The sequence below is a fragment of the Pelodiscus sinensis genome, chromosome 23 (assembly GCF_049634645.1).
Source record: "Pelodiscus sinensis isolate JC-2024 chromosome 23, ASM4963464v1, whole genome shotgun sequence".
Lineage (NCBI taxonomy): Eukaryota > Metazoa > Chordata > Testudines > Trionychidae > Pelodiscus > Pelodiscus sinensis.
In genome coordinates this window covers 10,357,923-10,381,278 of record NC_134733.1, presented here as the reverse complement: position 1 = coordinate 10,381,278, position 23,356 = coordinate 10,357,923, and the positions used below count along the sequence as shown (strand labels likewise).

At 44.0% G+C, this 23,356-nt stretch overlaps 1 protein-coding gene across 3 annotated transcripts; it reads right to left on the bottom strand.

Moving 5' to 3' along the window:
- Window positions 1-186: 186 nt before the first annotated feature.
- On the bottom strand, window positions 187-22,373 carry DNAJC16 (DnaJ heat shock protein family (Hsp40) member C16). 3 transcript variants are annotated; one of them, XM_014578377.3, is made up of 15 exons: window positions 22,235-22,373; window positions 19,915-20,100; window positions 17,976-18,042; window positions 16,567-16,900; window positions 14,409-14,593; window positions 12,670-12,774; window positions 11,971-12,129; window positions 10,698-10,828; window positions 9,801-9,984; window positions 8,580-8,762; window positions 7,443-7,519; window positions 6,539-6,619; window positions 6,350-6,445; window positions 5,089-5,256; window positions 187-3,944 (listed from the first exon to the last, which is right to left on the bottom strand). In XM_014578377.3, the coding sequence occupies exons 2-15, from the start codon at window positions 20,079-20,081 to the stop codon at window positions 3,548-3,550; spliced, it is 2,334 nt and encodes a 777-aa protein (XP_014433863.2). In that variant the 5' UTR covers window positions 20,082-20,100; window positions 22,235-22,373; the 3' UTR covers window positions 187-3,547. The 3 variants fall into 3 exon arrangements, with proteins under 3 accessions (XP_014433863.2, XP_075762652.1, XP_075762653.1); XM_075906537.1 differs by lacking the exon at window positions 22,235-22,373 and having other exon boundaries at window positions 19,915-20,117; XM_075906538.1 differs by lacking the exons at window positions 187-3,944; window positions 5,089-5,256 and having other exon boundaries at window positions 5,595-6,445.
- Window positions 22,374-23,356: the final 983 nt, after the last annotated feature.

Sequence of the window (23,356 nt, the reverse complement as noted above, 5' to 3'; positions counted from 1 at the left end):
TAGGAACATTGGCTAAACTATAGGGCAGCTTTTGGCAAAAGCTGTCCTTGGTTAAGCAGCCCTTGCTTGAGTGGAGATAACTAACTAGCCCATTGCATTTTCTGAATTACTCCCTAAAATACCAGCAGTTACCATCTGTAGAATTTTTGCAAATAACTCACATATGCCAGGCTGCATTGTCAATGGGTATATTAAAATACAAGGCCACCTCCTCTCACATTAAAATAGTTTATTTCAGTTGTGAATCTGTAATAATCTTAAAACAAAATGACATTATCAGTGCTTGGTCACAAATACAAAAACAAAACTTAAAAAAAGACATTTGACAAATAAATTATTTCCCCCCCTCTAAGAGTATCAAAAGTGCAAAATATTTACCTGCTTTTCAATCCAATCTCCCAGGCTGAATTACTATAGTGTATTAGTTCCTGGCAAGCTTTTACTGACCGTACAGATCTGAGTCAGCAATCGCCGCGAGGCTGCTGTGTGCCGCACACAATCAAAGGGAAAGGTCAGGTACAGTATTTGGACTCTAGGCTACATTTCCCTGTGTTGTAAAGATGTTTTGCTTCAGCTTCTAGGAGTTTTACTTTTAAAAAGCTTTTATTTGAGTTTCTAGCTGAGCAGTACATTAACAGTTAAAATTTCCTCACTCTTAACTCACGAAAGTATCACACACAAACTGAGAATGGCCAAGTGCATTTCCTTCATTACTTAGCAAATCAGGGGCAACAGAATTATCCCAAGGTAATGGTCTTGCAGCATCTGGAAAAGGGTGGAGGGAAAGCAGAGAGATTTAATTCCAAGCAGAGCCTGTGACAGTGGTCTTTTGCACCAAATGAATAATGCAACCATCTGGCTATCAGAGCAGTGCTACCTGTGCTGAACAGATGAAGTGTGCCTCAGCCCACAAAAGAAACATCACCTACAAGTACAAAGGAGCTGGTGTGACTGCCTGGACCCTTGTTCTGTGTTCACTTTGATTCCCCAGGGAATAGAATCCGTGGTACCACCAGAAGAAGTACTAGTCCAAATGATCCCTCCATAAAACCCATATCAGAAGGTGTTTATGCACAGGGTCAGTCATCCCTCTGTAAAGAACAAGCGCGAGGCCTACCCAGCACTTATGCCCTCCAAATAGGGTCTATAGCTTTATCCTGGATCCTTGGACTAGGGGACTTTCTTCTACAAAGCACACTGGGGCCCTTAGAAACCAGCATCACTCTTAGGGCTTTAAACTGAGTAGAAGAGACACGAACATCCAGGTTTAGTAAACGCTCCTGCTGGGCCTAACCCACGCCTGGAGACACTGTGTGGCTACTTTTAGAGCTTCAAGAATTTTCTTTTTAAATTTGGATTCTTCTCTAGTGTGTCCAGCACTGGGGTTGGCAGCACTGTGTAATAGCATGCAAGACCCAAAAGGTACAACTGGCTACATACACCAGAAAATAACCAGGCTATTTCATCACCTAAACCAACTACAGCACCAGCTTCAAAACAAATAGCATAAAGACTGAAAAGTCAGTCTGCGGCTTTTAAGGTAGTTCAAGGATTTTTCAGCATTTTATTTCGGCAGATCTCAGAAGAAAAATTCCTCACAGCTTGTGCTTGGTAATCAAACAGTTACACACTGCAGATAAGAGTATAATCTGAGAAGTCCTAAGTAACACAGACCAGGTCAGTTGATTCTAATATTTGAACCTGATAGTACCCTTATATATAAGAGCATTATGATTAGTGTTCAAGTGGTCTTTCGTTAGTTGAAGCACATCTGTTCTCTAAACAAAGCAGAATGCAGCAAATCATCAATTCAGTGACCCACTGCCTCACTGCTATAAAGCTGTGAGGAATACCTCAGCCAGTCAGGTTGCTTGAATATGCCTAGATCCCACTTGGGTCAGAGGGTGGTTCATGTGGTAGAATATTTATCCATAGAACCAAGCTACTCTTTTAGGGGAGGGGTGAGCGTAGTGAGGTTTTAAAGTAATCTCCCATGCTTGGGAGAAGTGCTTCACAAGAAGGTTCAGACTGCTGCACAGGTGTTAATCTCAATCTGAATCAAAGGAAAACTCATGCAGAATTTGGCCGTCATGCATCCTGTGGAAGCCTCAAATTCCTGTCTAGGGCACTTTGGAGCAGTTTACTGAGTTTACAGCAAGCATTAGATAGTGATTGTGTCTTCGCAGATGAACAGAGAGGAAAGAAAGTAGCAGTGTCACAAGAGTCTAATTCCCTGCTTTGAAAAGAAACCTTTTCAATTTAACTTGATTTTTAGGTAGCAGCAGCAAGAGACCATTTATTTGTGACTACTTTACTCTAACAAAAAGCCAGCTCGTTAGGCAAGCCAAATGGCTGGTAGAGAGCCTATCTGATATAATTAAGTACAGTAATGCCACAGGCTAGAACCAGTTCAGTTTTACAATGAACCACGGGTTAAAAAGAAGAAAAAAAGGCAACCTGTATGTTAAGAGCTGAGGATAAAAGCAAAGTGAGAGAAGCTGAAACGAAGCATCTTGCAAACTTCTGTCTACAACAAAACTAATTCCACATGTAACAGACGATTGGATGACAGCATTTTTGGGTAACAGTTCAAAAATACAATCATTAAAGAATTAAGTTCCTTGATACAAAGAAGAGTTAATATTGTACTAGAGATGTACCATTGTTGTTTGAAAGGTGTCCGAGCTATTTCACTAGCAGGTATTTACATTTTCTTTTACATGTCTACTGGCTCATAGCAGCTTATGCCTACAATCTGAGGACATGAGTTATGGCTCTAAGAGGCAGTCTAAAAATGGACAGAAGCGGAAAGGCATCTGGAAAACAATGTACATTTAAATGGCTCCACATCTTTACAGTATTTACGGCTGAGCTAATCCCCCTTCCCTCCCTGGTTATGGCTTAGTGGGTGAAGCTGCATGTGGAACTATTACACAAGGCGCATGACACATGCCAATCACCTACTAGCCCCAACTGTCTGGGAATATCAGCTATCGGATTGCTACAAGGGAGATACCCCCAACCACACTCCTAAATTACTTACCGCAGGGAAAGCTGATGCATAAGAATGCTTGGCATGAGGCCTTTCAGAGTTGCAGAGGTTGGGGGAGAGTCTGTAGGGTCTTCCCAGTATCACGCCATGCACTATGGGCTAAGCATTGGGAAGGAGAGGGGGACCTGACCTACGTAACAGGTTCACTGTATTCAGTCCAAACTGAGTCACTGTTGCAAAGAACTCCCAGGTTTTCTTCCACTGAGAAAAGAGGACAGAGGCGATGTGGTGAACAGGACATTAAAGGAAAATAGACTGGTTTTTGTCTTAGATAGTACAGCATTCAAATACAAGAACAATTTGGTACAGAGGACTTCAGTATATTTCATCTTTCGATCCTAGGTCAAAGATGTAGGAAGATATTTCTACTCACTAGGCCTAGGAGCATTCATCTAAAACCTACTGTCCATTTTCATGACTGTTTATTCCTGGAAAGAATCGTCCATGGTTGTCATCTTAAAAAGTTTGTAATGTTAGAATCTCTTTTAAATGCCTTCAGTCCAATGCAGGCCATGATGGAATATAGAACCTTTGTAAGGAACCTTCTAAGAGACGTTCCATCCACAAAGACAACTTGCTTAATTTGTTTTTAACTTGTCTGGCTCCTGGACTGGAAGAGGATTTTCCCCGGGTTTCTCCTGCATGTAGCAATGGGTCATAATCCTCACAGCCCATTGTTCCCCCTTCATCCCCTGCTCTGTGAGGCTTGAAGAGACAGAAGTATTTCTTGTGGCCATTTAGAGCGAGGACATAACCAGTGTAGTCGCGCTCCAAGAAATGTTTGTCATACTGATTTGGAATGGGGGCAGCATCCTGGGCAAATTCTAGCAAATACTCCAGCCATTCTCGATGCTTATCGAGGCTCAGGAAGGAGAAATGAAGACAGCTGCTCCTGCGGAAAAAGTGACAGGAAGCCAATTTAGACAGTGTTCCACCTTAGACCAGACATCACACAAGAAACATCAAGGTTAGAAACTGAAGGAGGGCTGAAGTAATGTATTTTCTAAGTTTTTGTACAAACTACTCTGACTGTGACAAGTGTATCAACCCTGCACTGGAGCTTTAGGAGTTACCCTGGCCCAGGTGGCTGTGAGGGCTCCACCCCCACAGCCCTACTGAGCATGCTCCAACTGCAGGCTGGCTATAAAAGCCTCTGGAGCAGCTGAGTCAGGGCTGACTGCTGAAGGGGAAGGAGGTGCTGTCCAACCAAGTAGCGGCAGCCAGGCCCAGAGAGGATACAGCAGACACCGCGGAACCTGAGTGTGAAGAGAAAGAGGACTTCTGACAAGATCTGGTAGGAAATAGCCCCAGGTGGAGAACTGCTGTAGCAGAATTGTTGTGGCAGGATTCCCCACTGAGAGCAGTGAACTGGGCTGGGACCCAGGTGAGAGGGAGGGTCTGGATCCCCCTACCAGCTCCTTAGATACCCCATTGTGGAGGGAACTTTTTCTATGATATATGAACTGAGGCTGCTGGGCTGTAATACTCTGAATACAGGGGGAGCGTATATTGACTGAGGCCATTCTGTGAATAGACTTGGTAGCTGTTAGGTTACTCAATCAAAAGTAAAGTCAAGGGGCCTCCAAGGGCCTGTTGCCCCTTGACACTGACTTACAGTGACAAGTGGCTGATTGACTGACAGCCCTGGAAACTGAAGCCCTGTATTTATCCAAACACAAGCATAACATAAGTGGGGACCTGGAGGGGAGAACTGAGGCTCCATGGCTCTTCCACTCATCCAGTCCTTAGCCTGCTGAGATTACCGGTTGCACCACTGGCAGCACAGAGGACACACATTCATTACAAAGTGGACAGAGCCTACGAACCCATTTAATGTAGGCCAGCAAACAACTACCAGTTTAAACCTTCTTGCAGGTGTGGTAAGCACCCAGCTCAAGCTGTTCTTGGGAGCAAGCATGCAAGTGTACATGTTAAAAAGCAATGGAACAATACACTCTCTCCAACCCATCCACTGCACAACACTATGCGGGTCATTAAGAGCACAGCAGAAACCCAAGAAAGAACTCCAGACTTACCCTGTGAATGTGTAGACTTCCAGGGCAAACTTCTGAAGTAGGGTAGTTTTGGTGGGGTTGGAAAGGATCAGAACCACGTTCATGTGACCCGGTCTCAGGCGCACCAGGTTACTAGTATAGGTTACATCTGTTAGCTCAGTCACTTCCACAAAGCCCTTTTTGGGAATCCTGTTGGGCAGAGTGAAAAGGGAGCAAAGGACAGTAAATGCACCTGTTCGCTATAAGGAAAGAGTGACCTAGTGAAAAGTAACTCCAAACCCATGTAACAATGTGTGGGTTATAATCTGGCACAGGGCAAAACTCATGAAAACTGACACGCTCTATCCACAATCTATTAAGGCAGTTTACTTTTGGCCTGCTAAAGATTAGATGCTCTTTGGCAAGTCATTGTCTCTTCTCTTTCATCGCTCCACAAAGCATTTGTCTAGGGCCAAACAGGTGGAACTCGCAATCCCCCCTTGAATATGACAGGTTTTCGTCACTGCTCAGGTAACAGCTACTTTCCAGTTCTCTATCTCAGAGGGGCTCTTGGTCCCAGAGGGTATGTCTACACAGCAAGTTTTTTCGAAATAACAGCTGTTATTTTGAAATAACTTTCCTAGCATCTACACAAGCCAACTATTTCGAAATTAATTCGAAACAGGAGGGCTTATTTTGAAATTGGTAAACCTCATTCCATGAGAAATAGCACCAATTTCAAAATAAGTGCTGTGTAGATGCTTATTTCGAAGTAGGGGGCCTCCAGCCCTTCCCAGGGTGCCCTGCTGGCCACAAGGTAACTTCTGATCTGATGCCCCGCCGAAACCAGTTCTGGCTGGCCTTAAATGCGATTCAGCATCCAATCAGTGTGGATGCGCTATTTTGAAATAGCAAAAAGCTATTTCGAAATGCATTTTGTGTAGAGACACGTTATTTTGAAATAAGATATTTTGAAATAACGCTGTAGTAGACACTTATATTCAATGTATTGCTTTCCACTGATTGGCTCCTAACTGTGTCCATTCCCTACACACCCTTTTTATCAGCTACACTCCACTCACCCACATGCTGCTGCTCACATGCTGGTTGTCAGCAACACCACTAAGTTCACACCAGTTCTATTATTTCCCAACTATCTACTCACTGCCCTTCCCCAACTGCCCTCTCTGCTTGGGGGGAAAAGGCAGTAGTGACAAGATGGTGCCCTGCCAAGTTTCTTGAGCAGGAAAGTGCAGGTGCAGAGAAGGCCTGGCTGGTGCAGGAAGGAGTTAGCAAGGGAAACCTGTTCTCTTTGCTGAAGGCTGCATCATTCTTTTCACTCTTTTCAGTGGGGTCGTCTTTCTGAGGGAGAGGAGAGTCTCTCTCATCGCTTGAATCACTGCAAGGGAGCATTTTAAAACAGGGTAAGTTTCAAGTGAGATGCAGGAATTTGATGCATAAGGCTTCAACAGATGGTCTGGCAGGTACTCACCTAAAAGCCTGAACAATAACAGTGCCAAAGAGAATGAAGAGGGCTGAGAAGATTAGGGACAGAAGTGGCATCATTTCCCGCCTAAAAGAGAAGGTTTGCAGTAAGTTCTGAGTTCCTACAGCAGGGTGGGCAAATATTGGCCTGTGGGCCGAATTCGGTTTCCCAGGGTTAGCCCCTCCTAGGCTGCCCCTATATTTACCTGCACCTCCGCAGGTATAAGCAATTGCATCTCCCATTGGCTGTGGATCGCTGTTCCCAACCAATGGGAGCAGTGGGAACTTGTGTCCCGGTCTGTGCTGCTTCCTGCAGCTCTCATTGGCTGGGAATGGCGATTCCTGGCCAACGGGAGCTGGAATCGTCTTTACCTGCGCCTCCCCAGGTAACTCTAGCAGTGGCAGCCCATCTGGGGCTAACCCTGGCAAACCGCAGTAATATCGCCCACCCCGATCTACAGTCAACTTCTACCACAGGACTTCAACTCCCTTCCACCCCAAATAACAACATATCATTTTCCTTGAACAGACAGTCTCCTGTCTGAAGGCCTTTAATGGATGTTTTCTCAATGTTCCCCTCTCTGAATGAAAGGCAGGGAGACAAATGGAAGAATGTTTTTAAAAATACTAACTGCTAAAGAAAACCCACACAGCAAGACTACCAAGCCAGGCCTATTGCCAACAGGAATGGTGTGTATTCAATAGCACAGAATCCAGTGGCAGATCTCAACTTCATTGCTCTTCACTGGCCCACAGTTTCTCTCCAAGAGAAGATATGTGTCTCCTGTCCCTGTCAAATACCTCTCTAGCTTTGGATATGCTTTTGAATTTCTCCTCAGGCAAGACAGAGGGCTATTAAGCCTATACACAAAATAAGAGCTACATTGATCTTTTAAAATCTCATTCCGTACCAGTTGTTATGAAATATGCTGTCCCAGCAGTCCGAGACATACTCCATTGCAGAGTAGAGCCATCGGAGAAAGAACACCTGTAAAGATACAACACATCAATGACTAGGTGACTGCTCTCTCCGCCACCCATAGAGAAACAAATCAGCTAGGTGACTTCGCACTCCTTGTCCAAACCAGTTCAACTACCTCACATCACGGGGGCTATCCCCTGCTCCTGATGAGTACACAGCAAAGTAGGGATGTAAATAACATGTAAAAACAGGAACTGTGTAAGTTACTAAAAACATTTAACCAGGGAACTAGGGGTGTGTGGAGTGCACCCAGGGATTCCTGGTGCTCCATGCCTGAGACTCTGCTTCCAACTGTGCCTGGCATCCCAAAGCTAGCATCTGGCAGGAACCCCGGGCACAGGGCCAGCAGCTGAGATGACAGGTGGCAGCTAGAAGCTAAGGCACACAAGACTACCAAGAGGGTCCCTAGGCACATGTGGTGGGACTTGGAGTTTAATCATTAACTGAAACATAAACATCAAGCTTATTGGTTAACCGAGTAAACGTTTACATCCTTAAATGAAAATCTTGCCTCTCTAATACTCAATCTCCATACTTCCCATCACTGACCACAGAGATGCAATCTTAGGGTATGTCTAAACTACATGGCTCCGTCGACGGAGCCATGTAGATTTGTTTGTTCGGCAAAGGGAAATGAAGCCGCGATTTAAATAATCGCGGCTTCATTTAAATTTAAATGGCTGCCACGCTGAGCTGACAAACAGCTGATCAACGGTTTGTCGGCTCAGCGCGCTAGTCTGGATGCTCCCACACCGACATGAAAGCCCTTTATCGACCTCCCTGGTAAACCTCATCCTACAAGGCATAACAGAGAGGTCGATAAAGGGCTTTCATGTTGGCGCTGAGCCGACAAACAGCTCATCAGCTGTTTGTTGGCTCAGCGTGGCAGCCATTTAAATTTAAATGAAGCCACGATTATTTAAATCGCGGCTTCATTTCCCTTTGCCAATCAGCCTAATCTACATGGCTCCATCGATGGAGCCATGTAGTTTAGACACACCCTTAGAGTTAAGTAGAACCAGCTAACAGAGGTTCATTACACCTCTATACAACTGAGAATACTTACAGGAGCAAGTTCATCATTCAAATCTGGCAGGAGAGTGTCTGAAGAAAGAAGACCAGCATCTGTTCTTAACTGAGCCAGAAGATCCAAAAGAATGAAGTTATCCTCTTCACTGCCCTGCCAGGCATCTTCCAAGATTTTATAGACCACTCTTCCTACATTATTGCGCCTTTCCAGGATGGCCACCTGAACAAATCAATAACATCACCAGCTTTAGGGAACAAGATCTCAACTTGGAACAATGTCAAATGAGAATTCAGAACTTAGATCCAGATTAAAACCAGCTGTTTCAGTTCATGTCTCACAACACCCATATCAAAGAGCAGGCAAAGCATTGGAATGGGAACAAGTATAAAAACACTGACTACACGTTCCATAATACCCAACAATCAGAGAGATGAACAGCATGTGTTCTCTACACCCTAGCTCCTATTCTTTGGAATCACAACACTTATTCTGTATAGTGTTTTTCATATACCCTGCATTCCACATCATATTAAGAGTTAGCAAGAAAGAAAGTAATTAAGACACATAAGCCAGGAGGGAAAAGAGGGATGTCTTCACAGCAGAGATGTAAGATAAAGAAAGGATTTGGGGGTGAAAATATAGGAAGGTCATTCCAAATAGTAGTAGCCGCAGAGGAAAATGCTCTCACATTGAGTGAAGTGACAGAGTAAAATGAGAGAGTAGAACAGTGCTAAATAAGCATTAGGCTGGGGAGGAGAAGGGAAAAACAGGGTCCATCCATGCGTCTGTCAGGAGCAAGTTCATGGAGGGGTTTAAGATAAAGATGACAATTTTGAGCCGGACAGTGAAATGAACAGAGCCAGTGGAATCATGAGAATGGAAGATGCTATGGTTACACTTTGTACACGTCAGAAAGCAAACAATGGAGTTTGCACATCCTGGATCTAGAGAGCTGGGACTGAGACAGATCAAAAAGAACAGAATTGCAATACACAAGACATGAAGGTCCACATGAGGATTTCAGCACAAGCTGACTGGAGGCAGAACACACCAACATGCAATACAAGAGAATTTGTTAGAAGTAGACAGGTCTGTCTGATCCTGCCCATAACATGCTCCCATACTGCAAAGAAGCAATGGCAATATTCTCTTCCCCCAAAAAGAAATTTTTTTTTGAGGCTGGGGTGAAAAAGAATAAAGCTCAGAGAAAGAACAACTGAATTACAGATTAAACAGAAGGAAAAATGTGACACTCACGGCAGATTTCCCCCAATATTTCTCCTCATCCATCAACAAGGCATGGGCAAAGTCTCGCTGACGGTCGTTGTAGATATGCACAAACCTCACGGTGTCTTTTGTGTTTGCCAGAGCAAAGGCCACAAATGCCTCATAGGTCTTAGCAAACTTGTCACCCTCGCCAGTAAGTAAAACCACACAGTACCTAGACAACACAATGAAATGGAGGATTCACAACAGGCCTGGAGATACAAAGGAATAACAAACCCAACCTGCCAACTAGAATGGATCCTGACAAACCAGAGATACAATTCACTGTGTCTATCTTCTTACATATTCTACTGGTCAATGTTCCAGTCTCAGTCCGTCCCATCTTCTGCGTCCCTGTCCCCACAGAGTTCCTGCAAGGTACTCTGCTCCATAATACAAAACCAAGGGGGTAGTGAACAGAACTGAAGAGTGGCTCGGTTGAAACTGATAAAAAGGAAGCACTTTCACCCAACTCATTGCCTTAGCACAGAGACCAAGATCTTAACAGGATTTAGAAGCGGAACAGACTTTTGATGAATGAGAACCAGCAGCCCAAGTTCTAATATTAAAAATAAAGCCCCCCCCCCCCACTCCCCCTGAAGGGATATAGACCTAATCTTTAACTCTTAGGGGTTAGGAGGAAACTTTCCTGGGTGCAGGCTGTCCCACTGAAGGGCTTCTTGGACATTTCTGGGAAGCATCTGGCACTGACCACTGATGGCGACAGGCTAACCACTGCTCTGATCCTATCTAACAATTTCTGTTCTCCCAATGAATCCCTTTATGGACACCCCCCTCCGAAAGTTAAACGAGAGGTCACCAATAAGCAGCCAGGGGGAGTAGGGAGAGCATGGGGAGAGGAGGAACTCCTATCACAGCGAGCCTTACTTCCGCTGACGGTGAGACTTCTTCACAGGACACAGCTCATGAAACAGTTTCTGGTTGGTGAGTCTGGTTGCCAAAAGGAACTTATTCTGAGAGAGGAAGTCATCAATGAGCTGCTTTTTCATTTCTCGTGCCTAGAAAGGACAAAGCAAATAGGAGACCATCATTATTCAGCTAAACTGGAAAGATGTTCAACACACATGGAACACAAATGCTCTACAGGTTGAACCTCTCCTGTTTGGCACACTCTGGTCCTGCAAAATCCATGGTCTGGCATGATTTTAATTAGCCAGATGTCCACTTATCATGGGTGTGGCCAAGTTTCCCACGGTCTATAAAGTTTGTTTACAGCCACCAGGCCTGGCTCTGTGTTCTGTGCTGTTATTCCACTCTTCACTTACCCCCTACATGTCTTCTCAGAGCCCAGTAAGCTGTGCAAGTGTTGGCAATGTTGCTAGACAATACTGACTTCCCATGGTTTGGCAAATTCTTTGGTTTAGCACCTGTCAGGTCCCAAGGATGCTGGACTAGAGAGGTTCAATCTGTATTGTTAAAGGGTCACCCTAATGAAGGTCAACAAGATGTTTCACCCAATGGAAGAGATGTTCAGGGGACTCGAAGCGTGGCCACATAGGACTACCCCGGGAGAAGGGGTATTTCATGGCTTTTGGTGCTGAGGGGGAAAATATTAAAGCATCCAGTAATCTGAAAATCCCAACTGTCAGAAAGCACAACAGTGACCAAAGGATCTGATAACTCAGCATTTACTGGGGCATACTTGCACAAGAACAAAGGTTTGGGCATATCCCACATGCTGCCTCTCACTATTAATGCACTTTCTCTGTGGAACCTCTAAGTCTCATGGACTAATCTTTCTAAGGAATTCCTCAGAGCCAAGGGTTCTTCCTAGGAGACGAAGGACTTCAGACAATAGTGAATTTAAGAGCTGTCCACTCTCTGTACAATCACTGATATACTGAAGGAGTTGCCCTTCTTCACCAACTTAGCTACAAAACTACATCCAAATGAAAACCACAGCTGCCACCCAATTATCCTCCAAGTTAGTTCACATGTCTGTTGAAACCTACTGAGCTCCCTCCCTCTCTGATAGTCATTCACGATATCCTTCTGAAGCTTTAATTTTGGCTTCCACCAAACCTAGAGTCGGGTTTAAATGCTCCCATGACCAACTTCTGATGTAAGAAACAGGCCAGAAAAGCAATTGCTATCTATTTTACTTGCAACCCAGACAAAGACACAGGCCACAAAGTGATACCTGAATAACGTCAGCAGGCTTATCAATATGTTCCTTGAAGACCATGATGGTGGGGGTGTAGACATTGATGTTATATTGTCTGGACAACTCTTCAGTCCCTCTGAGTCCAACATACACATATCCAAAGGACAAATAATCTCTGTATGCAAAAGCAGCGAGCTAGAGGGAAACAAAGTTCCAGTGCATATTTACCTTGCAGATCATGCTTTGATGCTTCCCCAATGCATCTTATGGTGACTATTCCTGCCTAACCTCAACAGCACTGTTAAGTCTGACCTAGTCAGCATTATAACAGCCAAATGACACAATGTCAGCCCATTCCCTTTACTAAGCTTATTATTCAGTTAGCGTCTTCTTCATACCACAGGAAGGTTGGAGGGTTCATACATTTATTTTACAATCTAAACATTCTATATGTTGCCAGATATTTCTTTAGCAACTCATCATCCTCTAACTCAAACCAAACCCAGTGCTCAAATGGCCCAGATCATTAACTATTTGTGGTGGGAAAGGAATTATGATTTCTTCTTTTGACCCCAACTGCAGTCTTCAAACAACACAACATGAAATTATTCAGGCTGGGTAATGCTGCTTAGAAGAACTATTCAGCTTTTGTCTACACTGAGATCCCATTCTCTACTAAAACAGCAGGATTTATAAAGCTATCCAAATGCCAGAGATAACACACACACTCGTTACCTTGTATAACAATGGTGCTAGTGGCATATGATCAAACAGAAGGACATGGGGTTTATTTTCTTTCTTCCAGTTTGACAGGAATCTGGCATAATTTTTATCTGTAATCTTAAATGTAAAACAGAACATTAGTTTCAACCTCAATACATCCAGAAAACTAAAGTTCAATAAGGTTAAATGGCTGAATTAGAACTGGGTTCTAAGAAGTTCCCAAAATGTTATGATTTTTGTGTAAAGGCCAACCTTTGCATCTTTTCCTGCGAAGGCCAAACCATTTTTTTTATATTAGCAGTTCTCTCTGCTTTTGCGAGTTTCTAGATTTGATGTCATAAATTTCTCAGTAACATCATAATCATTTCCACAAGCAAGTACCTGGTGGTCATTACTGATTAGGGATGTGAAGGACTAGTCAACTAGTCACTTCCCCCCACTCTTGTTGCCTCTATCAGAAAGAGGCAGCGGGGGGGGCGAGAGAGTGGAGGGGGTACTTCAAAGCAGCAGCGCCGTGTGGAGCCTGGGGCTAGACCCTGTGCTCCATGTGGCACTGCCACTTTAAAACGCTACGTGCAACCCGAGGCCAGCTGGGGTGTCCCCAGGCTGCATGCGGCGTTTCAAAGCAGCAGCACTGCGTGGAGCTCAGGATCAGTTGAGGATTCCTCTGCTGACCCCGGGCTCCGTGCGGCACTGCTGCTTTGAAATACCACGGAGAGCCCGGTGTCAGGCTCCAGGGTACTCCTCATCTGACCTCGGGCTCTACGCGATGCTCTCGCCTTTGAAGTGTAGCAATTGCAATCCAAACAGTGTTACTACACTTCAAAGGCAGAGATGCCCTATCGACTAATTGAATAGTCAATGCAAAATGCATCAACTATTCGATTAGTCAATTACTCGATATTTAACATCTCTATTACTGATGACTTCGGATGGCGAATAAGCTCTAAGGGCAGAGTAGAAGTCAACAATATGTTTACTCAAATATGTCTCAATGTGCTCAATTCCCATTTGAAGACCCAATCCAAAACTTACTCAAGTTAACAGAATGATCCAAAGCCTACTAAAATGAAATGGATGTCAGGCCCAAAGTCTGCAGAAGCTGAGAAAACTGAAAATCTTGCAAGAAGTACTTAATAGTTTGCAGGACTGGGCAAGGGGAGGGGAAGAGACATACAATGATGGTTTCCAAGGTCATGTCCAAACCAGAACAACATTTTCATACTTGAACATTTTGGTACCCTCAAAGCAGAATTCCAACATCATTCTTTAATATAACTATCTCTGGTGTAATCCCAAACAGTGTCAAATTGGCACCTTGTGGTTACAAGCCCCAATGTGTATGGTCAAATGTTTGCTAAGAAGCACTGCAGAGCGCTTTTAATTCTGAAGGATATGAGTTATGGTAAGTGGGGTATTGTCAGTGTGAGGAAGTGGTCTTGCTACTATCTGTGGCACATATTATATACAGGGGAAGATGAAGAAAAATTCCATCTTGTACATGCATGTAGTGGTTCCTTCAAAACCAGCTCCAGCATTTATAGCTGTAACTACCTCACTCATCTGAACCACCATTCTCCCTTTATTAAGGCCATGAAAACAGCTTCAGAAACTTCTGACAACCCCAAGACAAAGCTCACATCAGAGACTGACTCCGTCTGATGCAGTGTCAGAGACAACAAAGAGATGCAAGGGTCTCGCACACACTATCAAGTATCAGACCCTAACACACTGTTCTCCATGTTGAGTACCTTCTCTATTAGGTTCCCTGGAAGAAGGCTGCCCACAAACTGCCGCAGGTTCTCGCGAAGGACTGCTTTGTGGAAGAAGGATATTTTCCCATTAATGAGTCCCAGAATGGATGGTGTGCTGTGTGCTCCCAAGTGATGTGCTAGGCGTCTCTCATAGCCAGCATGGACAACTCCAATTCCCACTCCTGAAAAAGAAAGGCAAGGGATTCAGAACTAACATGCCTGTGGTCACCCAGCACACTGAGAGGATGAATTAGTCAGCGGGTACTACACAGTATTTCCCCTTCTCACATTCCAAGGAGAGTTGTATTACTCTGGTCTCAGGAATGAGTAACGATGGCACCATCTCCTCCCTAATCTTCTGCCTAAAGCTCCTCTATTTGGCATGTTAAAACCCCAAAGAAAATATTACATTCAACATACAGTGCAGCAACTTCTTGTTCCTGCACTCTTATTTTGGAATATATGTTCTCCTCCATATGGACCATACCCATTTTTGTAGATGATCCAGAAAGGGGATAGGAATTTTCACCCTGAGCAAGAAACATGATATACTTCGATTCCAGTTAAGTATTTATAATTCCAGTTGGTAGAAAAAAAAACCTGCCCCCCCCCCAGTAAAAAGTTTGGCTAGGTCGCTCTTGCTATATTGGGCTGCAGTACTCCTCGGGAGAAACCAGCCGCACACTTCCTGCATACCATTGCCTTTAGAAAAAGGGAAGGTGTGAAAAGGGGAAAATAGCCTCAGACTCTCCCACCCGTCACCTTGGTGTGAGAACTGCGGGGCTTACCTGGTCACATGAAACCTGTTCAGTTTCATCCCAACCCCTGGGGCACAGACCCCCCCACTTGGTGACCATTGGGCCATATATGGTAATATGCAAGCGCAGGAAAGCGACGTGCAGATTTGGGGATAAATACCCATCGCACAGTTCGCTCAAGGAGGTCTTCGCAACACATCTACCACAGTGCGTGTGCCTTCCCGTATACTCCAAAGCGCTGCTGGCCTGATTAACCAACCAGCCTCCTTCCCCGACTCTCGGGCACAACCAAGGCCTTCGCAACCGAACTGATATCTTTGAAACGTTCCGTGTGCTGTGTAAGTTGGTATGTATGATTTGATTTTCTTTGTTATATAAGCTTAGTATTGTAGTTGTTTTGGGTAGTACATAGAGTTTGTGGTTATATCTGTTATTTAATTAGTGTAGCTGGATATTTTTAGAATAGAGACTATTCCCCTGGCCATTCCCATCCTTATATCTCTGACATGTTTAACTAGGAATCATAGAATAAATATAATAAATACTGTAAATTCATTATTAACACGGCCTATTAAAAATCTTAGAATAAATATTATAAATTCATCACTGTTATAAATAAATATCTTTGATTTACTAAAACAGTCCACCTGGTTCTGTCCTTCTCCCCCCTTGGGTATGCATCATCAGACCTGTGGTTCTCGCGACACCAGTGTTCCCTGATTTTCACTTTGGATGCCAACATTTTCTCCCATCGTCTTGTATCCTACATGAATGGCTCACAACCCTCTTTGGATTCTAGAGTGCATCTCAGTACCATTCCTGGTATAGCTCAAAGAGCGATGCAATGTTCATACTGCAGGGCTGAACATAGTAGCTCCTGACCATGCAATAATCCTTGATGGTATTTTTAATGACACAGGCACTAGGAATCACACTGCAGCAGAAAAGGAGACAATCACTGAATTTAGAGATGGAAGAGACTCCCCAGATTGCATCCCGATCATCCTCTTCCTGGGCAGGGTTTACTAAAGCCTCGTTTCATCTAATTCCAACTACCTCCAGGGATGGGGCTTTCACCAACTTCCACTGACCCAGCCATACAATTCTGAAGTGTTTTCTCATGTGTTAAGCCTACATTTCCCTTGTCTCAGTTTCACTGATGAAGACTGGTTTTAGGGAAAAAAAGAGACCAGTGCTCCCTCCTCCAACTACACTGGAAAATAAAAGAAATAAATCCATTCACTGATAAACCACAAAGGAATTCGGTGGCTGAATTCACATTCAAACACAACCCCAGAAGCTGAAGTCAATTGCCACAGCCTAGGATGGAAACTGCTGAGAGAGCCTCTCCCTGAAAACACATTGCAGCTTGAGTTTTTTAAATTTGCTTCTCTTACCCAGCATCTCTAGCTCCTGAACAGCCTCCTTCCACACAGGCTCAATGTGGATACAGCTGAAGCACCAATCCGAGGTTATTTTAATGAGGTAGGGCTTTTTGAAACTGTCCGGCACAATCTCGTTCACATAGTGCGAAAAATGCAGCAAGTATTTCTCATCAGAGGAGTCTCGTCTCTCCGAATTAAATGGGAAGTGGAAAAAGGATTCATCAAAGTAAAAGCTTTCATGGAAGTGATGGAAGTGGTGGTGCTGCTGCTGTTGAGGGTACCCCTGATTTTCACCCACGTCTCCATAACGATCGAAGTTGGATCTCTTTTCCTCATTGGAGAGGATCTGTCAATCAGAGTTAAGAAGATTGAAAAGAAACAAGGGCTGGCTGGCTCATACTGAATGAGAACTAGAAGGATGACAATTCCCCTTCTTAAAATAACTGAATGGCAATAAGGAGCAGACATACTGGGAAAAGGAATTCCTGTTGCTGAATGTCTACCCAATTGAGCTCCAAGAAAGGGAACTGTCATATCTTGTCTCTGTAGCAAAATCCATTTATGTGGCATGGCGTGAAACAGAGCTCACATGAAGAGACAGAACATTTAGTTGGAGAATTCCAGCTTCCTAGCTCTGACACTGTATGTCTTCCAAATTCTTTTATTATTTCAGTTTCTCAGCTAACAGGCCATCAAATTGAGTCCTAAAACAATCATAGTCCAGCAGACTACTTTGGCTTTCTCACAATGTCAAACATTTAACAGTCAAATGAACTGGGAGAGCTGATATGCTCAGGTAAACAAGCAGAATTTGCAGCAAAAACTGTCTATTGAACTGGTAGAGGAAAATTCAGATTATTCCTGGGGACTCAGCATCAGAGATGCAACATGCTGCAGTAGCTGATTCAGTGAGGCTTGGACGAGTGACCTGCAAGTGCTACTTATGCAAATAATGTTTTAGAAGTGACTAAAGCTTTCAAACCATTAAACCCACTTACAACATCACTGGAACGTGCACAACAAATACAAAGAGATGGCACCAGCCTGCTCTGCTAAGCTCAATGGACACTCCTTACTTTTTGCTTGATGCTTTTCAAGAATCAAAAGATAGAACTTTACATTTATTCTTTCACAATATTTCCAATTGTGGGATGTTCATGATTTATTGAGATTAATTCACATCTGAGTATTAAATGGATAGCAATTTTTTTAAGACTGCAGCTATCAGCAACTTTTTTTTTTCTTCAAGAAAACCTAGACAAATTCCACCACCCAACCCTTCCATACACAGAGCCGAGAAATTGTTCCATGTAGACATAACAGGAAAATAGTAAAGGCTACTTGTGAAAGATGAACAGCACTTTCCAGACTCTAATATACATCCTAAAAACAGCACAAAGTTACCAAATGGTGTCCAATACCTCATAGGCTTTGCTAATTTGTATAAACTTATCTTCTGCTCCTGGGTCCTTGTTTTTGTCAGGATGCCTACAATGCAAAAATACAGAAAATGGATTTTATCCTTTAGAAAGCAGCAGCAGTTTATCACAGAAAGGCAAAAGTACGCCACTAGGGTTGTCAGCTTCAGTGCAATACTCCTATTAAGCAGGATATGTAGACATTAATGCCATTTACTGGTATCTACTTCTTAATTTGTCTGATGTTTAAAGCAGATTTATGGCAAAAGTCTATTTCTCCCACACAGGTTCTACATAAAGAATTTCAACAGGATTTGAGTGGTGTATGTGGAAGCATTTCCTCGGTTTCCAATTTTGTTTCATAAATAAATGATCCAAGTGGAACTAAAAACTAGATTTGACACCAGGCAGAAAATTCCTTCAGCAATAATCCTACCAATTTCAAAGATACATGCACTAGCTGCTGCCCTATATATATTAGGCACAGCAACTATTTGGTATATTTGCAATTCTATTCTGAATCTTAATAATTTTCTTGTATAATGCCTCGGTTCTGAGAGACCCCTAAAGCTACAGATAAGAGTACAGATAATTTCCAGATACCATACAATAGCTCTCACCTTCAGCGTTAAAACAGGTCTTATTGTGTGGTCATAATTTGAGTTAGTTTAATTCACTTCTTTTCAGAAACCTCAAAAATTTGACTAAAAAAAAAAAAATCACTGACTTGAAGCTGGCCATGATCAATTTTTTTAGATTGACTCAGTTGAGTTACTAGCTGGCTGTGAGGAGCACATGTAACTAATTAGCACATGTGACCAGCCTGTGTCAATGTTCCCTAATTTTTCCATATATATATATATATATATATATATGCGGAATAAATATGTGCACCAAGGTATGTGTGGATGTGCAACACCAATAGAAACACATGTTGGTGGCCGTGGGCATTCTGCTAATCAGCTGGGTGGTATTTGAATTTCTCCAGGGTAGCTGCCCAGGTGCACAGCTTACAGGGAACACTGGTGAGTGTTACTCAGTAACAATTCCTATGACAACCCTAAAGATATAGTACAGAAGTTATTTAAAGCCATTTGCTTCTTAAATTTCTGCCCTCAGTGATTCTTCTAATATGTTATATTTTGTAAAGTACAAAACAGGAGGGGGGGAGTTTCATATTAGACCTTCCAAAGTCTGATGCCCAGAGCATTGGATGAACTGGAAGAAAATGCCATCAGGAAATATTACAGCATATGCAATATGCACTAGTAGGTATAATTCAGGGCCAGATCCTGCAGTTTGCATTGACATGTGTAATCTTTCATCTTGTGAATAGTCTCACTGAAGTTGACAGGTCACTGGTGCAAGGCATGTGGGAACAAGACTCATATACAGAATTTAGGGTCTGACTGACCTTTTACATAGAATACACATACAAACAAGAAAACTAAACATTACAGGTACAATTCCAGAAACCTTATTTGAGTAGTACTTACTCACAAAAGAGGTGCCATTGACTGTAATGATACTACTCATTGAAGTAAGTATTTCTCACTATCAGGCTGCAAAATTGGGCCCTTTATTAAGAAACACTGTACAGTTTTTCTTTAAAAGAAAAAAAGTTTCTTCCTGCTCAGCAGATACATTTACCTGAAAACTATGGGGCAGCTCTTCAGATGGAATAAATCAGTATACTTACATTGTGGATTTACAATGAATTACACCAGCTAAGGCTCTTGCTCACTAGTTATAATATGGTTTTACTGAACATGGTAAGAGCAAGTAGACTGTCAGGGTAAAATGGTTATTGTATAATTTTAAATGTCTTTGTTTTTATTTTGTAGATGATGCTTTTTCTCACAAATATTTGGTGCACTCATCAAAACAGCTGACTCTGCCTTGCAGAAATCATTTAATATGCAATGTATTTTGAAACACCTACCATTCCCGGGCAAGCTTCTTATAAGCCTTTTTAATATCAGCCTGGCTGGATGTCCTGCTGACCCCAAGGATTCTGTATGGATCAAAATCCACTGCAGATAAAATTTGCAGGACCAAGACCAGAACCAGGACCACAATCAACGAGATGCTTAATTTTTTCAGTTCCATTTCTCTTCCTTTAGGCAACCTGGACAGAAGAGTTTTCGCATACATAAAACAGAAGTGCAAAACTAGGGGTTGATGCAAAATCTATGTACCCCTTTATTTAATCCTACACCAGTGGCAAAACTGCAAGACCAAAAGCCCCATTTCCTTCAAACAACTAGGACCAGAATTCATCTCTTGGATTACTAAAAAGGTAGGATTTAGTAGGGTCTGTTCTTGCCCTTGCATGTGATGATCATCATATCATTCCAATTATAATTTTGCTTCCCTGTGTAGTTCAACATTTTAGTAGCTTCTATCTTGAGAACTCTACAGCAAGACACTTGTGCTTTATACCTAATAGGAGCTCACTACCAGTTTTCAGGTATTAAAAAGCAATAAACAATAGGGCTGTCTAGACTGGCAAGTTTTTCCGCAAAAGCAGCCGCTTTTACGGAAAAACTTGCCAGCTGTCTACACTGGCCACTTGAATTTGCGCAAGAACACTGACGATCTGATGTAAGATTATCAGTGTTCTTCCACAAATACTATGCTGCTCCCATTCGGGGAAAAAGCCCTCTGCGCAAATGTATTTGCGCAAGAGGGCCAGTATAGACAGCTCAGTACTGTTTTGCGCAAAAAAGCCCCAATAGCAAAAATGGCGATCGGGGCTTTCTTGCGCAAAACCGCATCTAGACTGGCACGGACGCTTTTCCGCAAAAAGTGCTTTTGCGTAAAAGCATCCATGCCAATCTAGACGCTCTTTTCCGCAAATGCTTTTAATGGAAAAACTTTTCCGTTAAAAGCATTTGCGGAAAATCATGCCAGTCTAGACGTAGCCTAGCTGTTTCTGCCATCCCATTATCTAAAGTCTTTTATCAGGACTAGCAGAGACACTTAAGAGACCAGTACACTTTTCAAAATGCAGTAATCATTACTATGTAGTAATCAGAAACCGAAGTCTTTTGATGGCTGACAGTTACATGGGACCATGTTAGTTGAAGAGACAATGCCACCTTGAATTTCTTCTTGAACCTTTTTTTCCCCCCACCTGATTCCCTATTATAACTGGACTTTTAATAACTCCATTCATCTGATGAAAGCTCATAATACCATCTACATGTTTTGTTAGTTGTTAAGGTGCTGCTAGACTATTCCTTGAACTCCAGTCAGTTCAAAAAGCATGTTAGAATATTTTTAGTTATTACTCCTGCCCCCCCATGTTGTTCTTTTTTATCCATATTTTCCTATTATAAATAAAAAACCCTTCTCTCCTAGTTTCAGAATGTGATCCTATGGCTAAGCGCACAATGGTAGCAGTGAAACTGACTACAGAAAAGCTGCCATACACATTATTAATTTTTTTTATTCTTTCATTTTGTTTAATCTATTACCATTATCTTGAACACTACTTGCAACAGCAAGGGAAACCATTTACAGCTGTGGTGAGATTGTTAAACTAACAGCGTACATAAGTTTATTCACAGATGTTATTTATAACACATTACGAACAGGGGAAAGATTTTTTTAAATCCAGCTTTTCACTGTTTATGCTTTTTGCTTATAGGCTGCATAGTTCACATCTTGAGCAATGACGGTAAGTACAGTCCATTTTACCAACAGGTTCTCAGAGCTACCATCACTGGTCTAGCGGGGGGGGGGGGGGGTTGTTTAAAGAGACACACGAGCACGGAACACTGAAAAAAAAATCCTCTCACCCCCCCCCCCCCCCCAGTATTTCCCAGCTCTTATAGACTCTCATGGGTGTGAAATGTACATTTGGGGGCACGTGTCATGTGACACCCCCCAGCGCTTGACATCCCAGCCTGACAACGCGGGGTACCCCAGGCCGGGGGTTGCGGTGGGAGGAAGAGCCGGGAACCCCGCTCGTTTCTGCGCCCCGTGCTTCCCGGCGCTGCTTCCCAGCAGGACCCCCAGCCCCCCACAGCTGCCCCCCCCCGTCACCGCCCATCGGGTAGCCCTGGCCACACCCCAATGCCGCCCCCCAGCAGGGCGCCCCGACCATGCCAGGCCCCAGGCGCCGCTCGGAGCCCGGGGCGGGCGGGCGAGACGGCCCGCGGGGAGGGTCCGCCCTAGATCACATGTCGAAGCCCCTTAAAGGGGCAACGCTCACCCCAGGCTGGGACCCCAATGAGATGGGGGGGGGCGATACCCACCCTGTGCTCCGGGCGCCCGGTCCCCGCTTCCGGCTTCGCCGCCCCGCCTCTCAGCCGTCACCATAGAGACGCCGCTCGGCTCACTTCCGCTCTCCGCTCCGCCCGGTCATAGAGACGCGATACGGGCTATAGAGAAGCGCGGCCCTCCAAGAGCTAGCGAGTCCCATCGCGCGGAGCATGGCGGGATACAAGCGGAGACGCAGGTGGGAGGGGCACGGCCTGGCGTGGGGAGGCATTGGCATCCCACCACTCAGGCCTGGGGTGTGTCGTGGTGTCAGGCTGTCACTGTGGCGCTGTGTCATGCTGTGATGTCATGTCATAGCAGGGGCGCTGGAACAATTGTGTGTGAGGAGGGTGTGCGTGTGGCTGTGCCTATGCAGACAGCTGCTGAACCCAAACTGCATAATGGAAGCCAAGGGTGTGGGAGCACCCCTCGCTGCTGCACTTGTGTCATGGTGTCAGCCCACGTCAGTGGTGCTGGGTCACCATGGGATGTCACCTCATGGTATCAGCCCATGTCAGTGGTGCTGGGTCACCATGGGATGTCACCTCATGGTATCAGCCCATGTCCCCATGATGCCACATCACCATGTGACCGTGTTGTGTCAACCCATGTCACCATAGTCACAATGCGATGTGTCCTGGTATTAGCTCAGGTCAATGTAGTGCTGCATCACAATGTGATGTTGTGTCATCATGGTGTCAGCCTGCATCTCCATGGTGTGGTATCACCCTGTGGCTTCTTGACCTCACGATATTGTTTCTTATCTAGCCCTACTTTCTCCCCCCACTTTTTTCTTGGAGTGGTAACTGAATTAAAGGGCTTGACCAGCTAGATGTAGGTGCCAGTCCTCTCCTATCCTCATTAATTATTCTAAATAGCCTGAATATATTCGCTTACACACACATGTATGGGTCAATTAGTGCAATGGCAAGAAAGAACACACACTAGGGTCCCGCTGTGCCAGTGGAAAGCCAGTAGAACCAACAGGCTTCAGCACAGTTACTTAAAATCCACACCAATGCGAGAGTCCGTGCATGGAGGGGAACAAAGTAATGGTCCCTCTAGGCCGGTATGGATCCATGCCAGCTAGTCAAACAGAGGATAGTGACACACAGAAC

What these genes read in the sequence shown, in the direction of transcription:
- DNAJC16 (XM_014578377.3), bottom strand. Translation starts at nt 20,081, where the DNA reads ATGGAACTGAAAAAATTAAGCATCTCGTTGATTGTGGTCCTGGTTCTG. An exon ending in AGCCTGCTGACGTTATTCAG is followed by an intron (nt 10,829 to 11,970) that starts GTATCACTTTGT and finishes TGTCCTTTCTAG; the next exon opens with GCACGAGAAATGAAAAAGCA. An exon ending in GCCTTCAGCAAAGAGAACAG is followed by an intron (nt 5,257 to 6,349) that starts GTTTCCCTTGCT and finishes TCTGCCCAACAG; the next exon opens with GATTCCCAAAAAGGGCTTTG.